The sequence below is a fragment of the Nelumbo lutea genome, chromosome 6 (assembly GCF_056320005.1).
Source record: "Nelumbo lutea isolate HS-2025 chromosome 6, American lotus-T2T, whole genome shotgun sequence".
Lineage (NCBI taxonomy): Eukaryota > Viridiplantae > Streptophyta > Magnoliopsida > Proteales > Nelumbonaceae > Nelumbo > Nelumbo lutea.
Window position 1 is genome coordinate 69,995,391 of NC_142689.1, and position 24,108 is coordinate 70,019,498.

At 40.1% G+C, this 24,108-nt stretch overlaps 1 protein-coding gene across 3 annotated transcripts in view; it reads right to left on the reverse strand.

Moving 5' to 3' along the window:
• The window catches only part of MLH3 (MUTL protein homolog 3), a 91,831-nt gene that overhangs the window by 13,346 nt on the left and 54,377 nt on the right, over window positions 1-24,108 (reverse strand). For all 3 annotated transcript variants that reach the window (XR_016101232.1, XM_088951904.1, XM_088951905.1), the window contains 9 exons: window positions 23,450-23,507; window positions 23,211-23,303; window positions 22,965-23,130; window positions 22,873-22,888; window positions 22,552-22,772; window positions 21,018-21,087; window positions 19,139-20,665; window positions 18,962-19,055; window positions 18,765-18,877 (listed from right to left, as the gene is read on the reverse strand). Coding sequence is in view for 2 of the 3 variants with exons in the window: in XM_088951904.1 (XP_088808030.1) it covers window positions 18,765-18,877; window positions 18,962-19,055; window positions 19,139-20,665; window positions 21,018-21,087; window positions 22,552-22,772; window positions 22,873-22,888; window positions 22,965-23,130; window positions 23,211-23,303; window positions 23,450-23,507 (2,358 nt within the window). In the remaining variant the exon portion in view is untranslated. The remainder of the gene's footprint in view (window positions 1-18,764; window positions 18,878-18,961; window positions 19,056-19,138; window positions 20,666-21,017; window positions 21,088-22,551; window positions 22,773-22,872; window positions 22,889-22,964; window positions 23,131-23,210; window positions 23,304-23,449; window positions 23,508-24,108) is intronic.

The window sequence follows — 24,108 nt, forward strand, 5'->3', positions numbered from 1 at the left end:
CCAAAAATTTTATGCTGAGATCCGCAATCAATTTGGCGTTCACATCAAAATTTTCCGTTCTGATAATGGACGTGAATACTTGTCTTCATCTTTTCAAGAATACTTGGACCAACATGGCATTATACACCAAACTTCATGTACTTACACTCCGCAACAAAATGGGGTGGCTGAGAGAAAGAACCGCCATCTTGTAGAAACGGCATGCTCACTCATGCACCACATGAATGTTCCCAAAACCTTTTGGAGCGATGCAATGCTCACCTCTTGTTTCTTAATTAATCGGATGCCCACGTCTATCCTTGATGGTCGTTCTCCTTTTAGTGTCTTATTCCCCAACATGTCTCTGTTTCCGCTTCCTCCTCGGGTATTTGGGTGTGTCTGCTTCGTTCATAATCTGGGTCCCGGGACTGACAAGTTAGATGCACGTTCCCTGAAGTGTATCTTCCTTGGCTATTCCCGAACTCAGAAAGGGTACAAGTGTTATCATCCCAATTCTCGTGGTTCCTTGGTCTGTGCTGATGTTACATTCTTCGAGTCTACTCCGTTCTTCGTCGGGTCCGATGCTGCTGCTTCCTCCTCATCACCACCTCCTCTTCCTCTTCCTGTGGCTGATCCACCTCCTCTGGTTCCAGTCATGCCTACGTCCTTGCCTCCGGTGCCACCATCGGTTGACCATCCACCCATCCGTCACGTGTATACACATCGCCCACGTGTACCGACTGCAGCTCCTCCAGCTTCATCACCGTCGACAGATCCAGCTCCAGCTCCGACACCAGCCTCCGACCTAGATCTTCCTATTGCCTTCCGGAAAGGTAAACGTACTTGCACCCTTCACCCTATTTCCAATTTTGTTTCACTTACCCACCTCTCCGCCTCCCATCGCCAGTTCATCTCTTTGTTATCCTTCGTGGTTGTTCCTAAGGATGTCCAGGAAGCCCTTACCTCTCCAGAGTGGTGCCGTGCTATGGAAGAAGAGCTCTTTGCTCTGCATCATAATCACACTTGGGATCTCACCGCTCTTCCTCCTGGGAAGCAAGCTATCGGTTGTAAGTGGGTGTATAGTGTTAAGTACTTGCCAGATGGTCGTGTTGAGCACCTGAAGGCGTGGCTGGTTGCCAAAGGTTACTCCCAAACCTATGGCATTGACTACACAGAGACATTCTCCCCGGTTGCTAAGATAGGGTCAGTTCGTGTCGTCATCTCCCTTGCAGCTATGTATGATTGGCCTCTCCATCAGCTAGATATCAAAAATGCCTTTTTGCATGGTGGTTTGCTCGAGGAGGTCTACATGGAGCAACCACCAGGGTTTGTAGCTCAGGGGGAGGATGGTAAGGTATGCAGACTTAAGAAGGCTATTTATGGACTTAAACAGTCCCCTCGAGCATGGTTTGGTAGGTTCAGTGAGGTGGTCAAGAAGTTTGGTATGAAACAGTGCCAAGTTGATCACTCTGTCTTCAGTTTTGACTCTTCAGCAAGCAAAATAATATTGGTGGTGTATGTGGATGATATCGTTGTGATTGGGAATGATAAAATGGGCATTGACAGATTGAAGGCATTCCTACAGGAACACTTTCAGACAAAGGACCTTGGCAAGTTGAAATACTTTTGGGCATAGAGGTAGCAAAATCTAAGCATGGCATTAATTTGTGTCAGAGGAAATATGTGCTTGATTTACTGGAAGAAACAGGGTTGTTGGGTACTAAACCAGCTGAGACACCTATGGAAACAAATACGAGGTTGAACAATGATATAGGTGAAGTATTTGAAGACCCTGGCAGATATCGACGACTTGTATGCAAACTAAACTATCTAACCATTACTCGGCCAGACCTTTCATTTGCGGTTAGTGTGGTGAGTCAGTTCATGCAGAAACCTTTGGTCCCACATTGAAATGCAGTGCTAAGGATTGTGAGGTATCTGAAAGGAGCTCCTAGTCGTGGTTTGCTGTACAGGAGTGGAGGAAAACTAGTAGTAGAAGGATACACCGATGCTGATTGGGCTGGTTCTATGTCTGATAGATGATCCACCACAAGCTATTGCACCTTTCTGGGGGGTAACCTGGTAACGTGGAAAAGTAAGAAGTAAACAGTTGTGGCAATAAGCAGTGTAGAAGCAGAATATAGGGTCATGGCACATACTGCTTATGAATTAGTGTGGCTGAGGAACCTTCTACAGGAGATAGGATATGACATCAGTACTCTAATGAAGCTCTATTGTGACAATCAGGCAGCAGTTCATATCTCTTCCAATCCGGTGTTTCATGAAAGAACCAAGCACATCGAAGTTGACTGTCATTTTGTGAGAGAGAAGGTGCTGAATGGGGTGATAGAAACCGCATATGTTAGTACGGGAAACCAGTGGGCAGACTTGTTTACAAAAGGTTTGAGTCGAGGGAGAGTGGACTACATATGTAACAAGTTGGGATTATATGATATATACTCACCAGCTTGAGGAGGAGTGTTAGTGGTGTTAGTGAAGGGGTATTTCGGTCTTTGTACTTGTTGAGAAAGTTGATGTGTACTGTTATGTTAGTTCGAGTGCTTCTTACTTAAAAAAGGGCACTTAAGTCTTTTTCGATAAGTTAATAATATAATAACAGGTCTGGCCGAATCTAGGGAGATTATCTTTCTCTAATTCGAACTAGCCTTTCTCTCTTTCCTCTCTTTTCTCTCTTCTTCTTTCCTTTCCTACTTGCTGTTTACTTTACTTTACGGTCAACGAACAAGACAGAATTCTAGGGCAGGTCAAATTTCAACACATAGTTTTCAAGGCGAGGCTAAGTGACTAGGGGGCGCCTAGTCGCCTAGTTGCCTAGGTTGGGTGCCTAGGCATCACCTAGGCGATAGATTTTTTATGTTAAAAGCATAGATCTTAGGGTAGTTCCCTAGGTACCATAACCATATTTCTTTAATAATTATTCATGATTCTCATAAGAAAAGTATAAATTTCATATTAAAGTATAGAAAATCAACATATTCATGAGAAGAAAAGGAATAAGGAAATTAAAATTCAAAAAATATAGGGGCTGAACCCTTATTTTTGTTATAGGAAAAGAAGAAAATAGAAAGTTGTTAGTGTAGGGGTATTTATGTCTTTATACTTATGTTGAGGTTGCTGATCTGTAATATTATATTAGAACTAGTGTCCCTCAGTTAAATAAGGGCACATGTGTCTTTTCCATTATATTAATAATATAAAAACATGTCTGGTTGAATGGAAGGGTGACTTTTCCCTAATTCGAACCAGACTTTTCTCCTCTCCTTTTCTCCTCCTTTCTCTCTCTCTTTCTTCCTTCTTTCTTCCTTCTTTCTTCCTCTTTCTTCTTGTCTGTTATCAGACTAACAGAACTCAAAGGCGCCGAATTATAACATGGTATCAGAGCACAACTAAGCAACTCGGATCTGCCCAGATTTCTGTTCTCTATGCACTCAATCTAGGGTTTTCCCTTGATTTCTCTGCCACCAATTGGAGATAAGGGAAAGGGCTGAAAAGGAGTGGTCGCCCTCTTCCCTTGGAGGTTTCTATGCCTCCATTTGTGTCTTGTGTGGTCGGTTGCTGTGGTTTCTAAGAAGCCCTCCCCTAATCGATGAAGAGAAAATGGTTGATTCGTGTGGTGCAGTGGGTGTCTTGTGTGGACTGATTTTCTTCTCGTGTGGTTTGTCTTTCAAGTGATGAGGTAAGAGATTTCTATGCATATTTTATGTTATGAATCAAATAGGAAGTATGTTTCAGATCGTATGATGAGATTTCAAACTGTAGTGTGTTAGGGTTTATGCTGTTTTTTTTTTGTGTGATTCGAAGGAGTGGTGCTCATATAGTGATGAGATTTCGGGTAGTCGTAGGGTAGGGTTTGTGGTGTAAAGAGTGCAACCTTCAGCAATAACAAGTGCTGAAACCAGTGTGATCAGTGTGATGGAATAGTATGGAACCCAAGATTAGTGTAAATTTCATGTTTCTTGACACTGCCAAAGATGTGTGGGACCATGCTAAGAAGTTGTATTCTGGTCAAGACAATACAACCAGAGTATATCAGCTGTATCAAGAATACTTTAATCTGCAACAGGGCAATCAGAGTCTTGAGGAGTATTATGCTAGTATGAGAAACATCCGTAATGAGTTGAATTTTATCACCCCCTCACTTCTGATGTCAAAATTCATCAACAATAGAGAGAGCAACTTGACGTGACTCAATTTTTGGTGGGCTGAAATCTGAGTATGAACCAGTACGGGCTCAAATACTAGGAGGGTTAGCTCTCCCTTCTTTAGAAGAGATGTTTGCTCGACTTCGGAGGACTTCTATTGGATCTACTGAGAACTCTAATGTCTCAGATAGATCAGCCTTTGCAGTGTCAAGGGGTCGTAGTATTAGAGGTGGAGCTCGAGGAGCTCAATCTGGCCGTGGTGGTAACAGTGGTCCGGTATATGGCTGGAGTGGTGGTGGTGGACCTACATATAACCGTGGTGGTGGTCGTACTGGAGGTAGAGATTTAGGGGGAGCCCGTGGTAGAGGACGTGGCTCGGGTCCGAGGATGTGTACTCATTGTGGTATGGATGGGCATACCATTAATTATTGCTATGACTTGCATGGTCCACCCTCAACCTGGGCCAATAATGCCATGACTAGTGACACTAGTTCCAGTTTCAGACAAGAGAATTGTTCAACTGATCAGATGCCTCCTACATCCACAGATGGTCCCGGGAAGGAGATGGTGAGTGTTCCCTGTGATGAGTATGACAAGTTTGTCCAATCCACATTTCAGCAGAACATGACTACTTTCGCACACTCAGGTATGGCTTGTTTGGCATCCACATCCAATCCCTGGATTATTGAATCTGGAGCCTCCGATCACATGACTGGAACTCCAGGTGTGTTTTCTTCCCTCTCTCATTGCTCAACATCACAATCTGTTAGTAAGCTGACCAAGTCACTTAATTGTTCCATTACCTTTTACCCTTCTATGTGTGTTTTTTAGGATCTCAAGACGAGGATTAAGATTGGTGGAGGGCATGAAACTGGAGGATTGTATTATCTTGACGGTGGTGGAAGAACATCAACAACTCTCCAGCCATCTCTCTCTCATCTCCAGTGGCACTGTCGATTTGGTCATCATTCGCTGAAAGTTTTGAAATCTTTGGTTCCTTCGTTGAGTCAACTTTCTGTTTTAGATTGCGAGTTGTGTCAGTTTAGGAAACACCATTGTGTTCCCTTTAGTTCTAGAGTTGATAACCGTGTGTCGAGTCCTTTTTCTTTGATTCACTCGGATGTTTGGGGTCCTTATAAAGTGATGTCATACAATGGACACAGATATTTTGTCATTTTTGTTGATGATTTTTCAAGGAAGACGTGGCTCTTTTAATGAAAGAAAGAAGTGAATTGTTTACCATCTTCTAGAAATTTTATGCTGAGATTCACATTCAATTTGGTGTTCACATTAAAATTTTTCGTTTTGATAATGTCCGTGAATATTTATCTTCATCATTTCAAGAATACTTGGACCAACATGGCATTATACATCAGACCTCATGTACCTACACTCCACAACAAAATGGGGTGGCTGAGAGAAAGAATCATCATCTCTTGGAAACAGCACGATCCCTCATGCATCACATGAATGTTCCCAAACCCTTTTGGAGTGATGCGATGCTTACTTCTTGCTTCTTGATTAATCGGATTCCCACGTCTATCCTTGATGGTCATTCACCATTTACTACCTTGTTTCCCACCTTGTTTCCGTTTCCTCTTTCTCCTCGGGTATTTAGGTGTGTCTGCTTTGTCCATAATCTAAGCCCTGGGAACGACAAGTTAGATGCACGATCCCTTAAGTGCATCTTCCTTGCTTATTCTCGGACCCAGAAAGGGTATAAGTGTTACCATCCTAGTTCTCGACGTTCCTTTGTGTGTGTTGATGTTACCTTCTTTGAGTCTACTCTGTTTTTCTTGGTTTCTGGTGATGCTTCTTCCTCCTCATCAGCTCCCCCTCTTCCACTTCCAGTTGCCGATTCTGTTTCCCTTGTTCCAGTCGTGACCAAGTCCATACCTCCAGCGCCACCACCTGTTGAACGCCCATCTATCTGTCATGTGTATACACATCACCCACGTGTACCGGCTGCTACTCCTCCAACTCCATCACTGTCGACAGTTGTCTCCACACTAGCCCCAAACCCAGTATCTGATCTTGATCTTCCCATTGCCTTGTGGAAAGGTAAACGCACCTGCACCCTTCATCCTATTTCTAATCATGTTTCACTCACTCACCTTTCCGCCTCCCATCGCTAGTTTATCTCTTTGGTATCCTCAGTTGTTGTCCCTAAGGAAGTCCAGGAAGCCCTTGCCTCTCCAGGGTGGTGTCGTGCAATGGAAGAAGAGTTCTCAGCTCTACTTCATACTTGGGACCTCACTGCTCTTCCTCCTGGGAAGCAGGCTGCCGGTTGTAAGTGGGTTTATACTGTTAAGTATTTATCTGATGGTAGTGTTGAGCATCTGAAAGCTCGATTGGTTGCAAAAGGGTACTCCCAAACCTATGGTATTGACTACACAAAGACCTTCTCCCCAAGATAGGGTCAGTCCGTGTTGTGATCTCTCTTGTAGCTATGTCTGATTGGCCCCTATATCAGCTTGATATCAAGAAGGCCTTTTTGCTTGGTGATTTGCTCGAGGAGGTCTACATGGAGCAACCACCAGGGTTTGTTGCTCAGGGGGAGGATGGTAAGGTATGCAGACTAAAGAAGGTTATATATGGGCTTAAACAATCTCCTCGAACATGGTTTGGTAGGTTCAGTGAGGTGATAAAGAAGTTTGGTATGAAACAGTGCCAAGTTGATCATTCCGTCTTCAGTCATGACTCTCTAGCAGGAAAAATACTACTGGTGGTGTACGTAGATGATATTGTAATTACCGGGAATGAAAAAATGGGCATTGATATGTTGAAGACTTTTCTACAAAAACATTTTCAAACAAAGGACCTTGGTAAATTGAAATATTTCTTGGGCATAAAAGTAGCAAGATCTAAGTATGGTATTAATTTGTGTCAGAGGAAATATGTGTTTGATTTGCTAGAAGAAACATGTTTGTTAGGTGCTAAACCAACTAAAACACCTATGGAAACAAATACTAGGCTGGGCAGTGATATGGGTGAAGTGTTTGAAGTGTTGAACAGTTTTGTATGCCCTTAGCTTCAATCAGAAAGATGTACTTTATGAGTTTATTGTAAATGAATAAAAGTGCATATTTGATTCATGTTCCCTTGGTATGTTTCTGTGTAAAACCCTTAAACTAAACACTTAATGAGACTCGTGCTAGTTTGGAATGTTCACAGCCAGTGGGTCGGTCTGGGGAGACCTATCCTGATAAGGCTGACACTGTTGTGCCACCAAGTCGATTGGGGTGGCCTGTCTCAGCTGCCAAGGTGAGACCCTAAGCACATTCAGTGTAGGATTAGTTGAATCTTTGAACTTGACCAGATTTCCAGTATTGCCCTGGACCTTGTAGATTGATGGGCAAAACTGGAAAGTTACACCCGACCCCTAGACTCGATTATGATACAACACTAAGTGTCAGATTGGGTTGTCTTTGATGTACCAATCAGTGAGATCCTTAGCGGGGGTCAAAACCTGGGTATGTTGGGACAGTCAGAGAATTCATCTGAGTGAGTGATCATAGTGACAAGATCAGCCCCTTTGTCGGACAAAGGTAATGATCGGGGATGCACTCTCACTGATGGAAACCAAGATTGCCAGCAGCCGATTTCAATCGTTGAGATTTGTTTTGCAAAATATATTTTATATGAGATGTAAAAGTATATATATTATAGTTTCTAAAAGGTTTGCAAAAGGTTTTAATTCCCGGGATCCATATAAGTGGAGAGTGCAACACTGTTCCTTGCAGCCGAGGGAGAGGTTCTCTCTTGTCGGGCAGTGTATGTTCATTATGGGCTGAGAGGTTAAGTGTAAGACCATTGAGGATAATACCTGATGGGCTAATTTTGCATCTGCCCATAGTCCTGGGTGTTACAAGGTGGCTTGGCCCAGGGACCACTTAGGGTAAGTGTTGGGCCCATAGAGCCCATTTGATGGGTGATGTGTAGATCAATGCTTGGGTCCTACGCCATACAAGGAAGCCCAACTAGGCAGCAGTTAGGAAGGTTAAGTTAGCACATAAGCTTAATGGGCCTAAAGCCCATTTCGAACTAGACTTATTTAATAAGTTAAATATGGGCGAATTCTGAGATGTATCAGTAGATAGGATAGGGTCTTAACCCTATCCACTCAAAGAATCCAGATCTGAATATGATTCAGACTAGAAACCTCCTAATGAGATTAGGAGAAGGCTGATCTAATCTGCAGATAAAATAAGGGTTTATCCTTATCACCTAAAGAGAGGTCTGATCCAAATCATATTTGGATCAGCAACTCCTAATTGGATTAGGAGATGATCTTTTGGGGTTACAAAAGGAGGAGGGGGCGGCAGCCTTTAGAAAAGACATATTCACAACCTCTTTAGTGTTGAAAAACACAGAAAAATAATTAAGCAACCCTGCAGAATTCTTTCTTGCCGCCTCCTTGTTCTTGCCGCCCAGTTTGCCAGTTCGATCTCCAATTGTGGGAGAAGTCAAGATTCGATCTTGACATCAGTTCTTTGAGAAAGAATTGATAGGAAGCTGTGCTCATGTGCCATCTTGCTGTTTCTTGCGAATGACAGAATTCTTGGAGAAGAATACTGTTGATTCTGCTCCATCCTGCACTGCGCCATCTTCAGTGGGAGCAGTCTTTGGATCCTTCCTTGGGCGTGAACACCTTCGTTGGGAGATATTGTTTTTCTGTATCAGGTATAATCTTCTCCTACTACTTTTGGTTCAGATCTGGTTCAGTTTATGGTTCAAGATTGATCCTTGAAAATATGATTTTCTAAATAGGGAATGCGATTCCCAGTTGAAGGGAGAGAAAATTTTTTGAAATTCACCCCTTTATTCCGCAAGATTTGGGCATCCATACGATGGATCTCTCATTCCTTCAGTGGTATCAGAGCCAGGTTCAAATCTTGAACCAATTTGTTTCAGATCTGAACCTGCACAAATGGGCAGAAAGCGTTCTACCCAATTTGTGCAGATATAGGTTTTGGGAAATTTGTTCACAAAATTATGGGCGAATAATCTGAAATTAATTTTTATATAAATCTGATTATTATTTAGAATTGTTCTTTATAATTTTCTTGATTTATGGGCTATTCGTACAAGAGGAGATCGAAATCTTGATTTGCGCAGGGAACCTGCGATTTTGCAGTTTTGGATTGTTTTATTACATTTGGTCTGTAAAATAATTTTTTTTTCATTTTTAGACTGAATGTATAGGTATTTGATCTGATGTAATTATTAATAGAAATTAGGATTTCTATTTTTTTATTTTGGATCAAAGAAGGCGGCGCAAGGGAGATTTCGCAGAGAAGGAGATTTCGTAGATGGGAGAATTGCAATCTACGATTTGCAGTTTGTGAAACTGCAAACTGTGATCTAACCTCTGTTTTGCAGGATGATGTGCACACTTCTCCACTTTCAAACTTCTCTCTGATAAAATGCTTGTCCACTTCAATGTGTTTCGTCTTATCATGCAGAACTGGATTAGCAACAATATTGATGGTAGCTTTATTGTCACAGTAGAGTGGCATAGAATTGCTTACTGTGAAACCCAGTTCACCTAACAAATTTCTTATCCACATGATTTCCGCAACCCCATGAGCCATCGCTCTATACTCTGCTTCAGCATTGGATCTAGCCACCACACTTTGTTTTTTGCTTCTCCGTGTGACAAGGTTTCCTCCTACAAAGGCATAATAACCACTGGTAGACTTTCGGTCATTGACTGCTCCTGCCCAATCTGCATCAGTATATACTTCCACTTTTAAGTGACTGTGTTTCTGGAACAACAAACTAGCTCCAGGAAACTTCTTGAGATATCTCAAGATCCTCTCTGCAGCCTCAAAATGAGTTGTCCTCGGACTGTGCATGAATTGACTAAGGACACCCACTGCATAGGCAATATCAGGCCTGGTCATAGACAAATACAGAAGTCTCCCCACGAGTCTCCGAAACATCTGTACATCTTTCAAAAACTCTCCCTGACTGTCTCCCAGATGGTGATTAGGTTCAATAGGTGAATCATATGGTTTTACCCCCAACTTGCTTGTATCTTCTAGTAGATCTAGTACATACTACTGTTGGGAAATAAAGATGCCCTTGTGAGAGCGGGCAACTTCAATTCCAAGAAAGTATCGTAAGGGGCTTAGATCCTTCACCTCAAATTTAGTGGCTAAGAATTTTTTTAGTCTATGGATTTCATCCTCCCAATCTCCTGTGATCACTATGTCATCCGCATACACAATAAAGCTGTAGAGAACACTGAGGTGGACCCCACAGCTACGGTCCCACTGTGTTCGTAGGGTAGAAGATGTTCTAGTCTGCCTAGGTTAGCTATTGGTCATTTAGTTGTTTCAGTTGTTATTTATTTCAGTCTTTGTTTTGCTCTATTTGTTATGTAAAGACTAAGGGCAGATCTGTGCTTTCCATGTAATGAGCATAACCTATAAATATTAATTAAAGTGGCGGCAACAGAACATTAAGCTTCTGCTCCTTTCAACCCTTGTGTTCTACTGCTTCTCCTCCCTCTTCCTCTTCTCTCTTCTTTCTTTTCTTCTTATCTTCGATCCAGAATCCATTAGGGTTCAAGACTAATAACAGTCCTGAACTTCTACTAGTTGCAATTTTACCCTCACCTCTTTTCACAAACAGGGTATGAACTGAATGGCATTGTTTGAATCCCATCTGTTGGACTGCTAAATGTAACTTACTAAACCAAGCCTGAGGTGATTGTTTCAACCCATATAGGGACTTTTTTAACCTGCACACCTTTTGTTCACTACCTTTGGCACAGAACCCTGGGGTTGGGTCATGTACACTTCCTCTTCCAAGTCACCATTCAAAAAGGCATTCTTGATGTCCAATTGGTGAAGATCCCAATCAAGATTTGCTGCCAAGGAAAGGAGAATCCGGATAGAGTTCATCTTCGATACTGGAGCAAAAGTCTCCACATAGTCTACTCCATATACCTGTGTGAAGCCTCTTGCTACCAGTCTAGCCTTGTACCTTTCAACAGTTTCATCAGCTTTGTGTTTCACTGTGAATACCCACTTGCACCCCACTGGTTCCTTCCCTTTAGGAAGATCTACCAACTCCCAATTACCATTTTTGTGTAAGTCATCAATTTCTTCCTGCATTGCATCTGTCCATTCGGGTTTTGACAAAGCTTCTGCCACGGTCTTAGGAATGGGGACACTATCCACAGAAGAGAGAAAGGCACGGTACGAAGGTGAAACATGCTCATAGGACACAAAATTAGAGATAGGATGATTAGTGGTACAAGATCTAACACCCTTTCTCTTAGCAATAGGAATATTAAGATCAGTAACGACAGGTGAATCAACATTTAAAGGAGCAATAGGAGCAAGTGTACCTGGCTGATGAGACAGATCTACCTCGGGTGAATCCAATGATGTTGGTTGCATAGTGTCCGGCTCCATGGCTCTTGAACTCTGCTGGCTCTTATGGCGACGATGAAAAACCCGAAACGGAGGAGGATCGAGTAAAGGAGGTAGTTGAATATGAGTCATCGCCGGTTTCTCCTCAACCCTACTCTACACCTGAGGAGAAACCAAGAAGAACGGTTGACTCTCAAAGAATGAGACATCAATGGAAGCATAGTACTTGCGGGCAATGGGATCATAGCAACGATACCCCTTTTGAGATGAAGGATAACCAAGAAAAACACAAAGAATAGCCCGAGGGTCAAGTTTACCATGAGTAGGTGACAACGGAGCTGTAGGGAACAAGAGCTGATGTGGGGGCTTATACTCTAGTAGCCGAGAGGGCATGCGATTGATGATATATGTCGCACACAATACTGCATCCATCCAGAACTTTTTGGCACATTCATATGAATCAGCAAACCACGAGCAACTTCGAGAAGGTGACGGTTTTTTCGTTCAACCACACCATTTTGTTGGGGTGTCCTGGCACAAGAGCTTCGCTAAAGTGACCCACTCAAAGCAAAGAACTTTGTTAGATCACTATGGAAATATTCATTTGCATTGTCCGATTGGAATATATGAATTTCCGTTTGGAACTGAGTGAACACCATGCGTTGAAAATCTTTCACAAATTGTGGCACTTCATCTCGAGATCGCATAGGATAAACCCAAGTGTATCGAGAATAATCATCAATCAGCGTAACAAAATAATTATAGCCAGCCGCAGTAGGTAGAGTAACAGGGCCCCAAACATTAGAATAAACAATATGAAAGGGAAATTCAGATCTTTTATTTCTTAAAGGTAAAGAGCCTCTACAATGCTTACTCAACTGACAAGTTTGACACTGTAACTTACTCACTAACAAGGACTCAAACAACTTTGGGAACATAACTTTTAACGACTCAAAAGAAATATGACCTAAACGACTATGCCATAAATAAGCCTGACTCTCACTCGACGAACTTGTGGACTCAGTCGCCACTAGACCAGCATTATTTTCCAACACGTAGAAACCATCCACCATGCTTCCTCTACCAATCGTCTTCCCCGAGGTCAAATCCTGAAACACACATGAAGACGGAAAAAAGGTGACTGAGCAGTTCAAAGAGTGAGTAGGACTACTAATGGACAACAAATTAATAGGTAATTTCGGAACATGCAGGACATTAGGAAGAGTAAGGCCAAGTGGGAGAGATATGGTGCCTCGGCTAGCTATGGTAGAAAAAGAAGCATCAGCCAGTCTTACCTTATCTCTCCCAGAGAGAAGGTTATATGTCTAGAACAAATTTGACTTACCAGTCATGTGATTTGAGGCTCCGAAGTCAATAATCCAAGGTGAATCAGTAGTATGAAATGACACATGGAAGGCTATAGCATTATCTGATGTAGACGCAAATGAGGTAGAAGGAGTAGGCCCAAAATCCACCTGGCGGAGAGTCCTACCATACAATTCCAAATGTTCACGGAAGGAGTTGATAATATCTTCCTTAGGGTCAGAACCGGGATGTCTCTCCTGAGTTACAGAAGGACTAGTCTCTGTTGATGCCATATTAGCTGAGTTATACCTTTTTTTATTCTGCTGGCTTGGTTTCTTGCCCTGATCCGGTGCTGACTTCTTACCCAAATCCTGTGCCCATTTAGGTTTTCCATGGAGATCCCAGCATGTATCTTTCGTGTGTCGTGTCTTCTGGCAGTGAGTGCACCAAAGCTTGCTTTTATCTTCTAATTTTTTCTAAGTGTCACCCCTTTTAAAACCACCTCCGACATTTGTATCTAAATTTCCCCGGACCGCTAGGGCAACTAACTCCCCTTCTACACCATTCAACACACTTCTTCTGCTTTCTTCTGACTGCACCAAGGCATACACCTCCTGGACTGATGACAAGTCTTTACTACCCAAGATCTGTACCCTGATGGACTCATATGACTGATTCAGCCCTAGGAGGAAGGCAAACACTCGTTGCTGTGATACGAGTGACTTATAGGCCTTTGCATCTTCATCACACTTCCAATTCACATTCTGATAGTGATCAAGTTCTTTCCATATTGATGTCAAATCAGAATAGTACATCGAGAGACTCCTCTCCCCCTACTTGCAAGTAGAAGATTCAGCTTGTAGTTGATATATCTTGGCATAGTGTCTCTGTTCTGAATAAGTGGACTTCGCTTGTTCCCAAATCTCACAAGCAGTTTCAGCCCACATAAAAGTCTTCCTTACTTGTGGCAGCATTGAAACCAAGAGCCAAGACATCACCATACTGTTCTCTTGGTTCCACCTATCATGCTCAGCACTTCCATACTTCGGTTCCTTTACTCTCCCATTGATGTATCCTATTCGCCCCCTAGCAGTGATGTAGAGTTTTATCCCCCTAGACCACTCAAGGTAATTTAGACCATCAAAGGGAATGACAGCCATGGGAAAGCTCATATCCATTCCCCCACTCACTCCATTGTGGCTCCCTGAGATCTCTGAAGTAGCAGAATTCTTAGTCGACATGGTCAAACAGTTAATCAGTCCCAAACAACGAACTTAGGACCCCTCCTTACTCCACAAAACAATGCTCCACTCAGTTCACACCCACACATTCGGGTTTACCAACCAGATTAAGCACAAACAGTACCAAATTCCGGACAAAAACTGAGGTAATATTCGGCAGATTTCAGACCTGTATAGTTTTAACAGTCCCCACCTACCAGAATTCCAGAATGTATAACAGCCACTAATCAGCAGGAGAGATCCTTCTTACTTATAGTCAACTCAAACCATTGAGAAGATAGGTCATCCTTGACCTACAGTTGTCTTAACACATGAACAGGATCACACGATCCAAGAAAACTAGGGCTACACAGGTTCGACAGCATTCAGCTGCCCCAGATTCATAGGGTTTTCACTTGGCACATGACCAAGGAGAGTAAAGAATAGACAAATAGGGAGAATTGTACCAATTGTAGCTATTCTGTAGTCTAGAATCAGATTTCTGTTCTGCTAGTCTGTTCGATCTGTTCTTTGGGTTGGCCGATCTTCTCTTGACAGTAGGGTTAATCAACATTCCCGCTCTGATACCATCTTGACAGTGTGGCCGGCCAGAGATAAGAGGAAGAAGAGAGAAGAGGAGAAGAAGAGAAGAGAAGAGAGGAGAGAAGAGAGAAGGTTTGCAATGTAATAGTACTAGCGGCGCCAGTGTTTATTTTACTATATATAGGGCGACAAAAAATACAGGGGAAAAGACCCTTGTGCCCCTGAGTACAATAACAGACATAACAGAAATAAAAAACGAAATAAAAAACACTTTAATTAGCCAAACAGGCCCTAACATCTGCAACTAAGTTATTTTAACATTATTCTAACAAAGCTCTCTTGTGACAATCAGGCTGCAGTTCATATTTCTTCTAATCTGGTGTTTCATGAAAGAACCAAGCACATATTGTGAGAGAGAAGGTGCTGAATTGAGTGATGACACTGCATACGTTAATACAGGAAACCAGTGGGTAGACTTATTTACAAATGGGTTGAGTCGAGGAAGAGTGGACTACATATGTAACAAGTTGGGATTATATGATATATACTCACCAGCTTGAGGAGGAGTGTTAGTGTAGGGGTATTTATGTATGTTGAGGTTGCTGATCTGTAATATTATATTAGAACTAGTGTCCCTCAGTTAAATAAGGGCACATGTGTCTTTTCCATTATATTAATAATATAAAAACATGTCTGGCCAAATGGGAGAGTGACTTTTCCCTAATTCGAACCAGACTTTTCTTCTCTCCTTTTCTCCTCCTTTCTCTCTCTCTTTCTTCCTTCTTTCTTCCTCTTTCTTCTTGGTTATTATCAGACTAACAGAACTCAAAGGCAGGCCGAATTATAACAAAAGTATTGGTAATAGTAGTAGTAGAAGAAGAAGAAGAAGAATATATGGAAGAGGAAATAGTGCTGATTAGATAAAATTTTTAGTTCTTCCTTATTGGTTCAGGTTTTTAAGTCTTTGAGGGTTCAATACAGCATTTAGCAATGTTTGTGTTGATTAGACCCTAATAAATAAGAAAATAATAAAAAGAAATTAGTATATAAACACAGAAAATGATTATTTTAGTTTAATAATGTCTATTTTATAATTAAAATCTCAAAAAAACTAATGAATAATAAAAGTATTTAATAGTAGGAAGTAGAAAACTGTTAGGTGATTAGGCGAGGCGAGCCTCAAAGGGCGCCTTGTTGCCTAGGCGTTGCCTTGACAACTATGCTGAGATCTTTTCCCTTTTACCATTAAATGCCTTCTGAATTGCTTCCTTTGCTCTATCAACCTCATAGATGTAACCCATAGCCGGCTTTTTTCACGATCTACCAAGCATAAGACACGAACAAGAGGGTTGCACACCTTAAGCATATATACAATGTTATTCCAAAATGAAGGCATCATTGATGTCTCTGCAACCCTTCTACCCTTGGCTTCCTTTGTCCAATTGCTATCACTTCACTCAATAAAATTGAGCATCTCCCTCAAGTTCCTCTTTTGCTTAAAAATGCTTTGTAATGTAAGATAGGATGTAGCAAAGCAGGTTTTGGCCAACCTAATCAATTCCCTTTGACTTGTAAACTTTCTCATTAAGTTCAATAGGCCCAGATGGTTGCATATGCACCCCGTTAGTGCTATAGCCCTCTCAATAGTCCTCTTGACAATAGGTAACTTGCCAATGTCTTCCAGAATGAGATCCGTACAATGGAAAACACATGGTGTCTAAGTCAAATGAAGATACTTAGCCATCAATTATTTTCCTAATAACACAAAAATAATAATTAAAGGAACAAGACAATAAAATCTAAGTAAAGGTTGTAAAGAAAACAAACAAGTTAGAAAATTTACCTACCAAAACATAGTTTGAAGCATTATCGGTAATCACTTGAATGACATTCTTTTCACCAATCCTCTCAATCATCTTCTCAAGTAAATTAAACAACTTCTCAGTTGTTTTTATATCACCCGATGCATCAATGCTTTCTATGAACATCGTCCCAGCATGGCTATGAACCAAAAAATTGATTAGGGTTCTATCCTTTCTATTGGTCCATCGATCAAACATTAAAGAACACCCCCACCTTTCCCATGCCTCCTTATGATGCTGCAATAATGTCTTCATGTAATCAACCTCCTTTTTCAAGAAAGTAACCCTCGCTTCATAATAGCTTGAGATCTTTAATCCAGGCCCAAATTGCCCAATTGCTTCCACATAGTTTCAAAGCTTTTCAAGCGAATGGTATTTAGGGGAATACCCGCTTGATAAAACCACCTAACAATACGTAATAGAAACTTGTTCTCTCCCTTCTTTATTATATATTTCACTGATGGTGGTTTATTTCATTTTTTTTGTTCCCTTCTCATTTCTACAACTTGTTTCGGACTAAGTGTTGTCAAAAACTTATCCATAGGCCCTTTTTTGTCTTTTAATGGGTGGCTTGGAAATTGATCCAACGGATGTAAAAGGCCTAGGACATGAATTAAAACTACCACCAATACAACGAACTTGTACATCATCATCTTCAATTTCAATCATATTCTCTTGATCATCAAAACCAGGGATCCTATCCCTTTCTTCCATCACCATGTTCTCTTTTACCGTTCTTTTCTTTTGCATATATGCCAAAATTTCGTCCCTAACTTCTTTAGGGCACTTGGTACATCCTTTACATTCATCCTACCACCAACAATGTGCTCTTTTGCCCTATAGATTCCTCCATTAGTCACTTTTCCACAGAACTTGCAAGTGACTGAGTTTGTATTATTAGGGTCTTGCAGAGAGCAATACTTCCATGTTGGATCTCTCCTACTAATTTCATGAGAAGTATTGCCTTCGTCCATATCTAGTTGTACAAAAAAAACAAAGAGGAAAACTAAATTAATATTTAATAATCAATCAAAATAAAAATATAGAATGAAACAAAAAACAAATCAACTAACATAGCTAACCAAGGAAATAAAAATCAGTAATGCCTAATGCTTAATTCTTTCTTTCATTTTTATTGAAGGTTCAATACTTCAATCTGTATTATGTAACCAGAAGTTCAAAAAATATGCAACAAAAGTACAAAGCTGAACTGAACTGAAACAGAAGTTCAGACATATTTGAAAGTTTATTCGAAGGTACTCCATAGTCCATCCACTTCTGGGACAGAGCCGGGACTGGGAGCCCTGTTTTTGTGTAAAAAAAGAATGGAAAGAAGAAGAAGAAGAAGAAGAAGAAGAAGAAGAAGAAGAAGAAGAAGAAGAAGAAAGTGGGGGAAGAAAGAAATAAAGAAAAAACTGAAAATAAAATAAAAAAGAATGGGGCAGAGAACTGTTTTACTGTTTTTATGCGAAAACATTATGTGACAGTGGGGCGGAGCCCCAGTTTTAGTGTAAAACAGACAAGGAAGAAACAGGGGACAGGCGGAACCCCTGTTTTCAGTGTAAAAAGTGAAGAAACACAATGAAGAAAAAAAAAAAGATTGGGTGGAGCCCTTGTTTTTCTGTGCCAAACTGCTGATTGCCTGAAGACGCTGCATTTGCCGTTTAACTGAGACGACTGAGACTGAGAGATGGCCTCTCATGATCAAACTTTGAAGGTGGCCTAAACTTGATGATCCAAGAAGAATCCGGGGGATGAGGGGCTCTGAACTTGCCGTTCGATACTTCAATTGAGACTGAGAGAGTCTGAGAATCTGAGACAATTTGGGTGAAAGCCTTGCATTGACCACCTGGCGCTTGGCCTAAGGTGCACACCTTAGGAGCAAAGGTGAACACTTTTCTAAAGTCTGGACGCCTTGACCCATGAGAGGCGCCTACTCTGGAATGTGCCTCGCCTTACGCCTCAAGCGCGCCTTTTAAATCACTGATACGGCCCGATACGTGTTGAAATTTCGAACCTTGGTTTTAACCCATCTATAAAAGTCTAAAAAGGAGATGAGATTCCAAGGGTTTTAAGAAGAGAAAAAAGAAGGAAGAATAAAGAGTTTTCTTTTTTCCTCCATGCAGTAGCACACACATTAAATAGAAAAGGGGCTCTGCCCCTTGTTCTTTTTTCTTTTTTGAAATGTTTGGCAAGGTAATTCATAATGTTTGACAATATTAGATTATATATGTTATAAATTTACCTTCAACTAACCGACCCCATACAGTAGGGACAAAGCTTTGATGATGATGGTGATAAAATTACCTTCGACTAAATCCGTATTGTACATCTCAAAATATTTAGGTTTCCTGAAGTCATCACTCTCTTGGACATCAATCATATACTGTCTGTCATGTGGCCTATCCTCCACGTGAGTTCTGAAGAAATATCAAGATGAAAGGGTATGAGATGCATTTCATGACTAACATGACCTTCTAGGATGGACATGTGAACTGTATTACCTTGAAAAGTACAATGAATCATCAACTAGATTCTGTTCAAAATATTGGTGAGACATATGGCAAGAATGCGATGGATGCTCAAATTGCTTTCTTTCTGCAAAAAGTAAAAAGAGGCCATAATTAGTGCTGCATAATGTCCAGGGAACACAATAAGGGTTTTACTTGCCAAAAGCAAACCTGGTGAAGTAGAGGCCTTATGGATGATCTGTTCTTCACCTTCTCCTGCAGTGGTTCTCAATTTGTTTTGTATAGAATGTAACTTTTTCTTGCCTTTATAAAATGGTGGGGCTGAAAGGCTTCTCTTTGATCTTTTCTTAGGAACATGATAGTACATATGACTTCTCGACCCCAAGTGATTTCTTGGATTGTTTCCCCTATTATAATCATTAGGTGAAGGAATGTGAAATACTTGTTCTGAACAACTATCTGCTGTTTCTATGTCAAAAGAGTCTAAGCATAACCAATCCTTTCCATTAGTTAATTTATCAGAACAAGCACTTCGCTCAAAGATAATATCATCTAAACATTGCTCATGACAGAGAAATATTTGATCATTTACTGCAGTATTTGCAGTGTTCAAGGAAAGGTAATCTCCACCAGTGACATTACTAGTATCATAACCAAAGTCAAGTTTGTCGTTCCTTTCTCTAAACTTCCAAGAAGTATCACTTCCACGGGACCTGCAATTGAGTTCAGCAACATATTTATCATTAAAATGATCCAGATTCTCTGATGGATTCCTGATCTTCAAGTATGGGGACTCAGAATACCAATTAAAATCTGTTGAACAATGACTGGAACCTATTTTCCTGAACCTTGCAAGGGTATTATTTTGGAAGTTACTCTGTTCAGTGAAATAATCCCTTTCAGAAGGATGTGATTTCATGAAGCTCCCTGACAAGTCATCTAGTTCTGTATGTATGCTGCATTTTGTAACACTATTAAAAGAGATAGGAGAATCACTTGCATTGTCCTGCCATGAAGCTTCTGCAAAGAACTCAGAACTCACATTACCATCATCAGTATCCACAACAGCAATCATGTCTCGAAGAACAGGTAATGTTCTTTTGGAACAGAGTTCATCCATGTGAAATTCAAATTCGTCATGATTCACAGACAGTGATGCATCATAAGGTCCACTTTGCAGTGATGGACAACGCTGCAAAACGGGCTTCTCAAAATCTCTGGTGCATCCTGAAGGAAATGAAACCCTTTCTACATCATTTCTGTATTCAAAATCACTGCATGTTAACAGGGTTCTTGTTGATTCTTCACCCATGACATCAACTTTGAGAGATTCATTTCCCTGCTTATGTCCTAAAATAAATTTTTTTATGTCATCTGTGGCAGTCTGTGAAGCAGCAAATCTTTCTGTCAAAGCATTACATTTTACACATAAAAGATCATCACCATTCTCTTGATTAACTACTGGTATAGATTTGGTTATGGAAGGATCACATGAACTGGAAACCATGACCTGCAAAGAATGATAACTTGAGGGTACATATCCTGCCTTTACATTTTGTCCTTTGACTTCTGCAGTACTTTTTTGTAATTTTTTGGAGGCCATTTTATGTTTTTTCTGTTCATAACAGTTGGCCTCTTCAGATGCAAATTCCATAGAGGAACAAGTGTGGTTCAAGGATTTATGATAATATTTGATCTTGCACTTCTTTTCCGCAATTTCAGAGCATGCTGATATATCTGCAGGTAAGGGTTTGAAACAATCTTTAGAAAAGACCTTGGATAAGGCACACTATTTGTACAAAAATCATTCTGTGGTTAGTGATGACAAGAAAGACTGAATCAGTGAGAAGTTGATACTACATGTGATACCCGGTGCCAGCAATGAGCATAACCCTCGTCAATTGTAGCTATGCTCATTATACATATCAAGGAGGAAAATGTATTAGGTGATACCTCGTCAATTGTAAATATTACGGTATTCTCCTATGTAAAAGTCAAAAGATAGATTTAAGTGGAATTCAAAGTCCATCTAAAAGAAAGTGTCATCCTTGTGGAGGAAAAATAGCAATATGCAGTTCTGTAAATCAACCTTGTACTGAGATTTGACTCCAAAAATGTCTGACAGCTTGTTCAATAAAGGAAAGTATAGGAGCCCAGTCCTGGAAAAAGGAAAAGAACATGGTAATAGAAAGAAAATTCCAATAAAAAAATAGAAAGAAAATCCTCAATATCTTAGAAGAATATGATGGCCATATTGATTGAAATTTCATAGGGGTTGAGAAAAAAAATGATAACATGATATGCAAGAATGTTCCTAAAGTCCATGATAAAAAGTACTACCTGGTCAGAAGGCATAGTCTCCAAAGAAAAGTCATAATCTATATCTTCTCCAACTGACTATGAACATCATCAAAAGGAGAAGAAAGCAAATGTCTAGATATGCCAACCCAATTATAATTGGGCAAAAGAAAACTAGAACCAGAACTGGCATAATTGGTTCAGTTCATATCTGTCGGCCCATTGACATTATGCCTTATTGGTAATTTTCTGATATAAAAATCCCGTGGCTGAGAGATCTTTAGTTATAAGGCTCTCAAACTCTCAAGTCTCAATTTTATGTAGTAAAATCAGTTTGGACAATGGTAGGGTCCAACAAAGCCTTAAATTAGAGCCTTCAACAATTGCTCCCACCAAGGACATCAAAAGGAACTCTTGAGAATTGCAAACATACATAGACATGGATGATATAGGAGGAGCACCATTTTTTTTACAGCAAAGCATTTCATTTTTAAGATTGTCCTCTGGAAGCTAGTAAGCATGGTCTCCTCCGGGCTGTCCATTCACAAAGATTTCAGGGAATTCGGTTTTATACTTCTCAGACTCATTCTACATGAATTGTATATAGATCTTGAGTTTTGCTTTAGGTAATTACTGTTAGGTTTCATTACATGGCAACTTGTTCTACAGCAGTGTATCATACAAACCCATGCATATGTATTCAATCACTTAATATAACTATTCTTTACTGACAACTCAACTCAAGAACTAATTTAGTGTTTAAATAAAAATTAAATTACAAAAATACTGCCATCAGCAAATCTTAACTTTCAAGTGGATAACTAGATGCCTTCATAAACTTCGACGTTAACAAACAGGAAACACTTACACTTTTAGGCATTAATCTATCCATGAAAAGTTAACTAGGAAAGCACAGAAAAGATAACAGTAAAACAGGAATCTCTTTTTTTTTTTTTTATCAGTAAGAGAAAACTTTCATTAATTAAGAAAAAAGTTTAAAATACAATGGTGAGGGGAGGTAAATCCTTTTATCACACCCCCAAAAGGAAATTTACAGAGTAGCCCAAAACAATTGACTTCTTCCCACCCCCTGCTTGGCCTAAGCATCTGCAAATGAATTAGCACATCTTTTAACCCACCGGACACACACATCCATTCCTTGGGTTAGCCACTTGAAATGCCTTTGTTCATTAATGTATGCCCATAACCCATCGTTTGCCTTCTCTATCCAGCCAGTTACCACTTGCAAATCATAAAAAAGGAATCTCTTTTGCTGAATGTGAAACAAATTGGAATCATAAAGAATGAATAAAGAGAATTATTACCTTGAATTCAACAAATGTTTTTGATGGTTCAAAGGTCAAGTCATAGCTGGAGCGTGGACAACAAAAATTTAGAATATAGGTTGGATATGTCTGTGGCCTATTTCTTTTCCCATTTTGGGACCCAGAACTACCTTTCCACAGATCCAGACACATATAAGAATCTGCCACATCATTAAGCAGTTTATGAATTGGACCCTTGCAAATAAACCGTGAGTTGATGTCTGGATAACTGTTAAGGCCAGAATCATATGCATGATTGATGAACCCACAGAAGGAAAATAAAAAACATGGACATTGTGTATGTGTGTGCATAACGGATACAGACATACTGGTATGCCTGCAAAAAAAAATCCAATGATTAGAGGAGAAGATAGTGAATTAGAAGAGATTCAATTGTTATGAAGCACACCTACCTTTGTTGAGCAAATCTCAACAAGACCGGATAAATATCCAGAAAGCTTCAATACACCCTGAGAAAAATTCAGTTTGTGTAGACAGCTAGAAATTTCAGAGCCAAAACTGTTCAACAGTAATGACAATGGCGACAAGGAAGAATGTGTGCAGAGCAACTCATCCTCACTGCATTCACATAAAACAACAGCTAAATTACAGGTAAGATAACACAACCTCTAATCTTGTTTCTGTAAGAAAAGAAGTACCTCTCAATATCAATGACTTTGAAGAAAACCTGTGGGTGCACTAGTGCAATTCGCAAAACACATTTTTTGACCGAGTGCAAGACCTTCTTAGGGCTTCCAAGGTTGATACGCGAGCAAAAGATGAGAGCATTCAATCAGTGTATTTGAATGGTTTAAGTGCAGACAATTGGAAATAATCTTTTAAAAGAATTAGAGCAAACCAGAGAGGAAGGAAATTAAATCTCAAGATAACAAGTAACCTGGAATGCATATACTTTCTCCGAACAGGTTGGTTATAAAATAAATCACGAACAATCACTGTGACAAATTGAACCAGGTTCTTATCAAAATTCGTCTGAAAAGCTAATCAAGATGAAAAAAGCAAAAAGAAAAGAGCAGAAAAGCCATCTCTGCATACAGCATACAGCAATTGTAGTATCTACTAATTTTTTTAATAAAAAATTGTTGACATTAGTTGGTATGCTGGTAAAAAAAGTAAATAAAAATTCTAAAGGTAATTATATACAAAAATTATTGAAAGGAAACTGGAATTCAGAGATAATTTGAAACATTAATTTTGAAAATAAATAGTGTGATTTAGATATATTAAGCTAGGGTATGGTAATAAAGAAAGTGAAAGAGGGAATATAAGAAACCTAGTTGATGCAATAGATGATTTGGACTAAAAAAGAGAGAAAATTCTGTTGCAAAGATGTGTTGAGTCAAAAAAAAATCATGGTTTAAATTAAATTGCCATGTCTCCCAGGGGCATGTGGTTACTACTAGTGTGGTCCATTAGCCCATTTGGACCACGAGGGACCCACACTAGAAACCATCCAATTTTCTCCAGCTTCTCCTCTGGTCTTTCAATTCTATGGTCAACCAATATGATATGATCTTATTCCACTTAACAAAATAA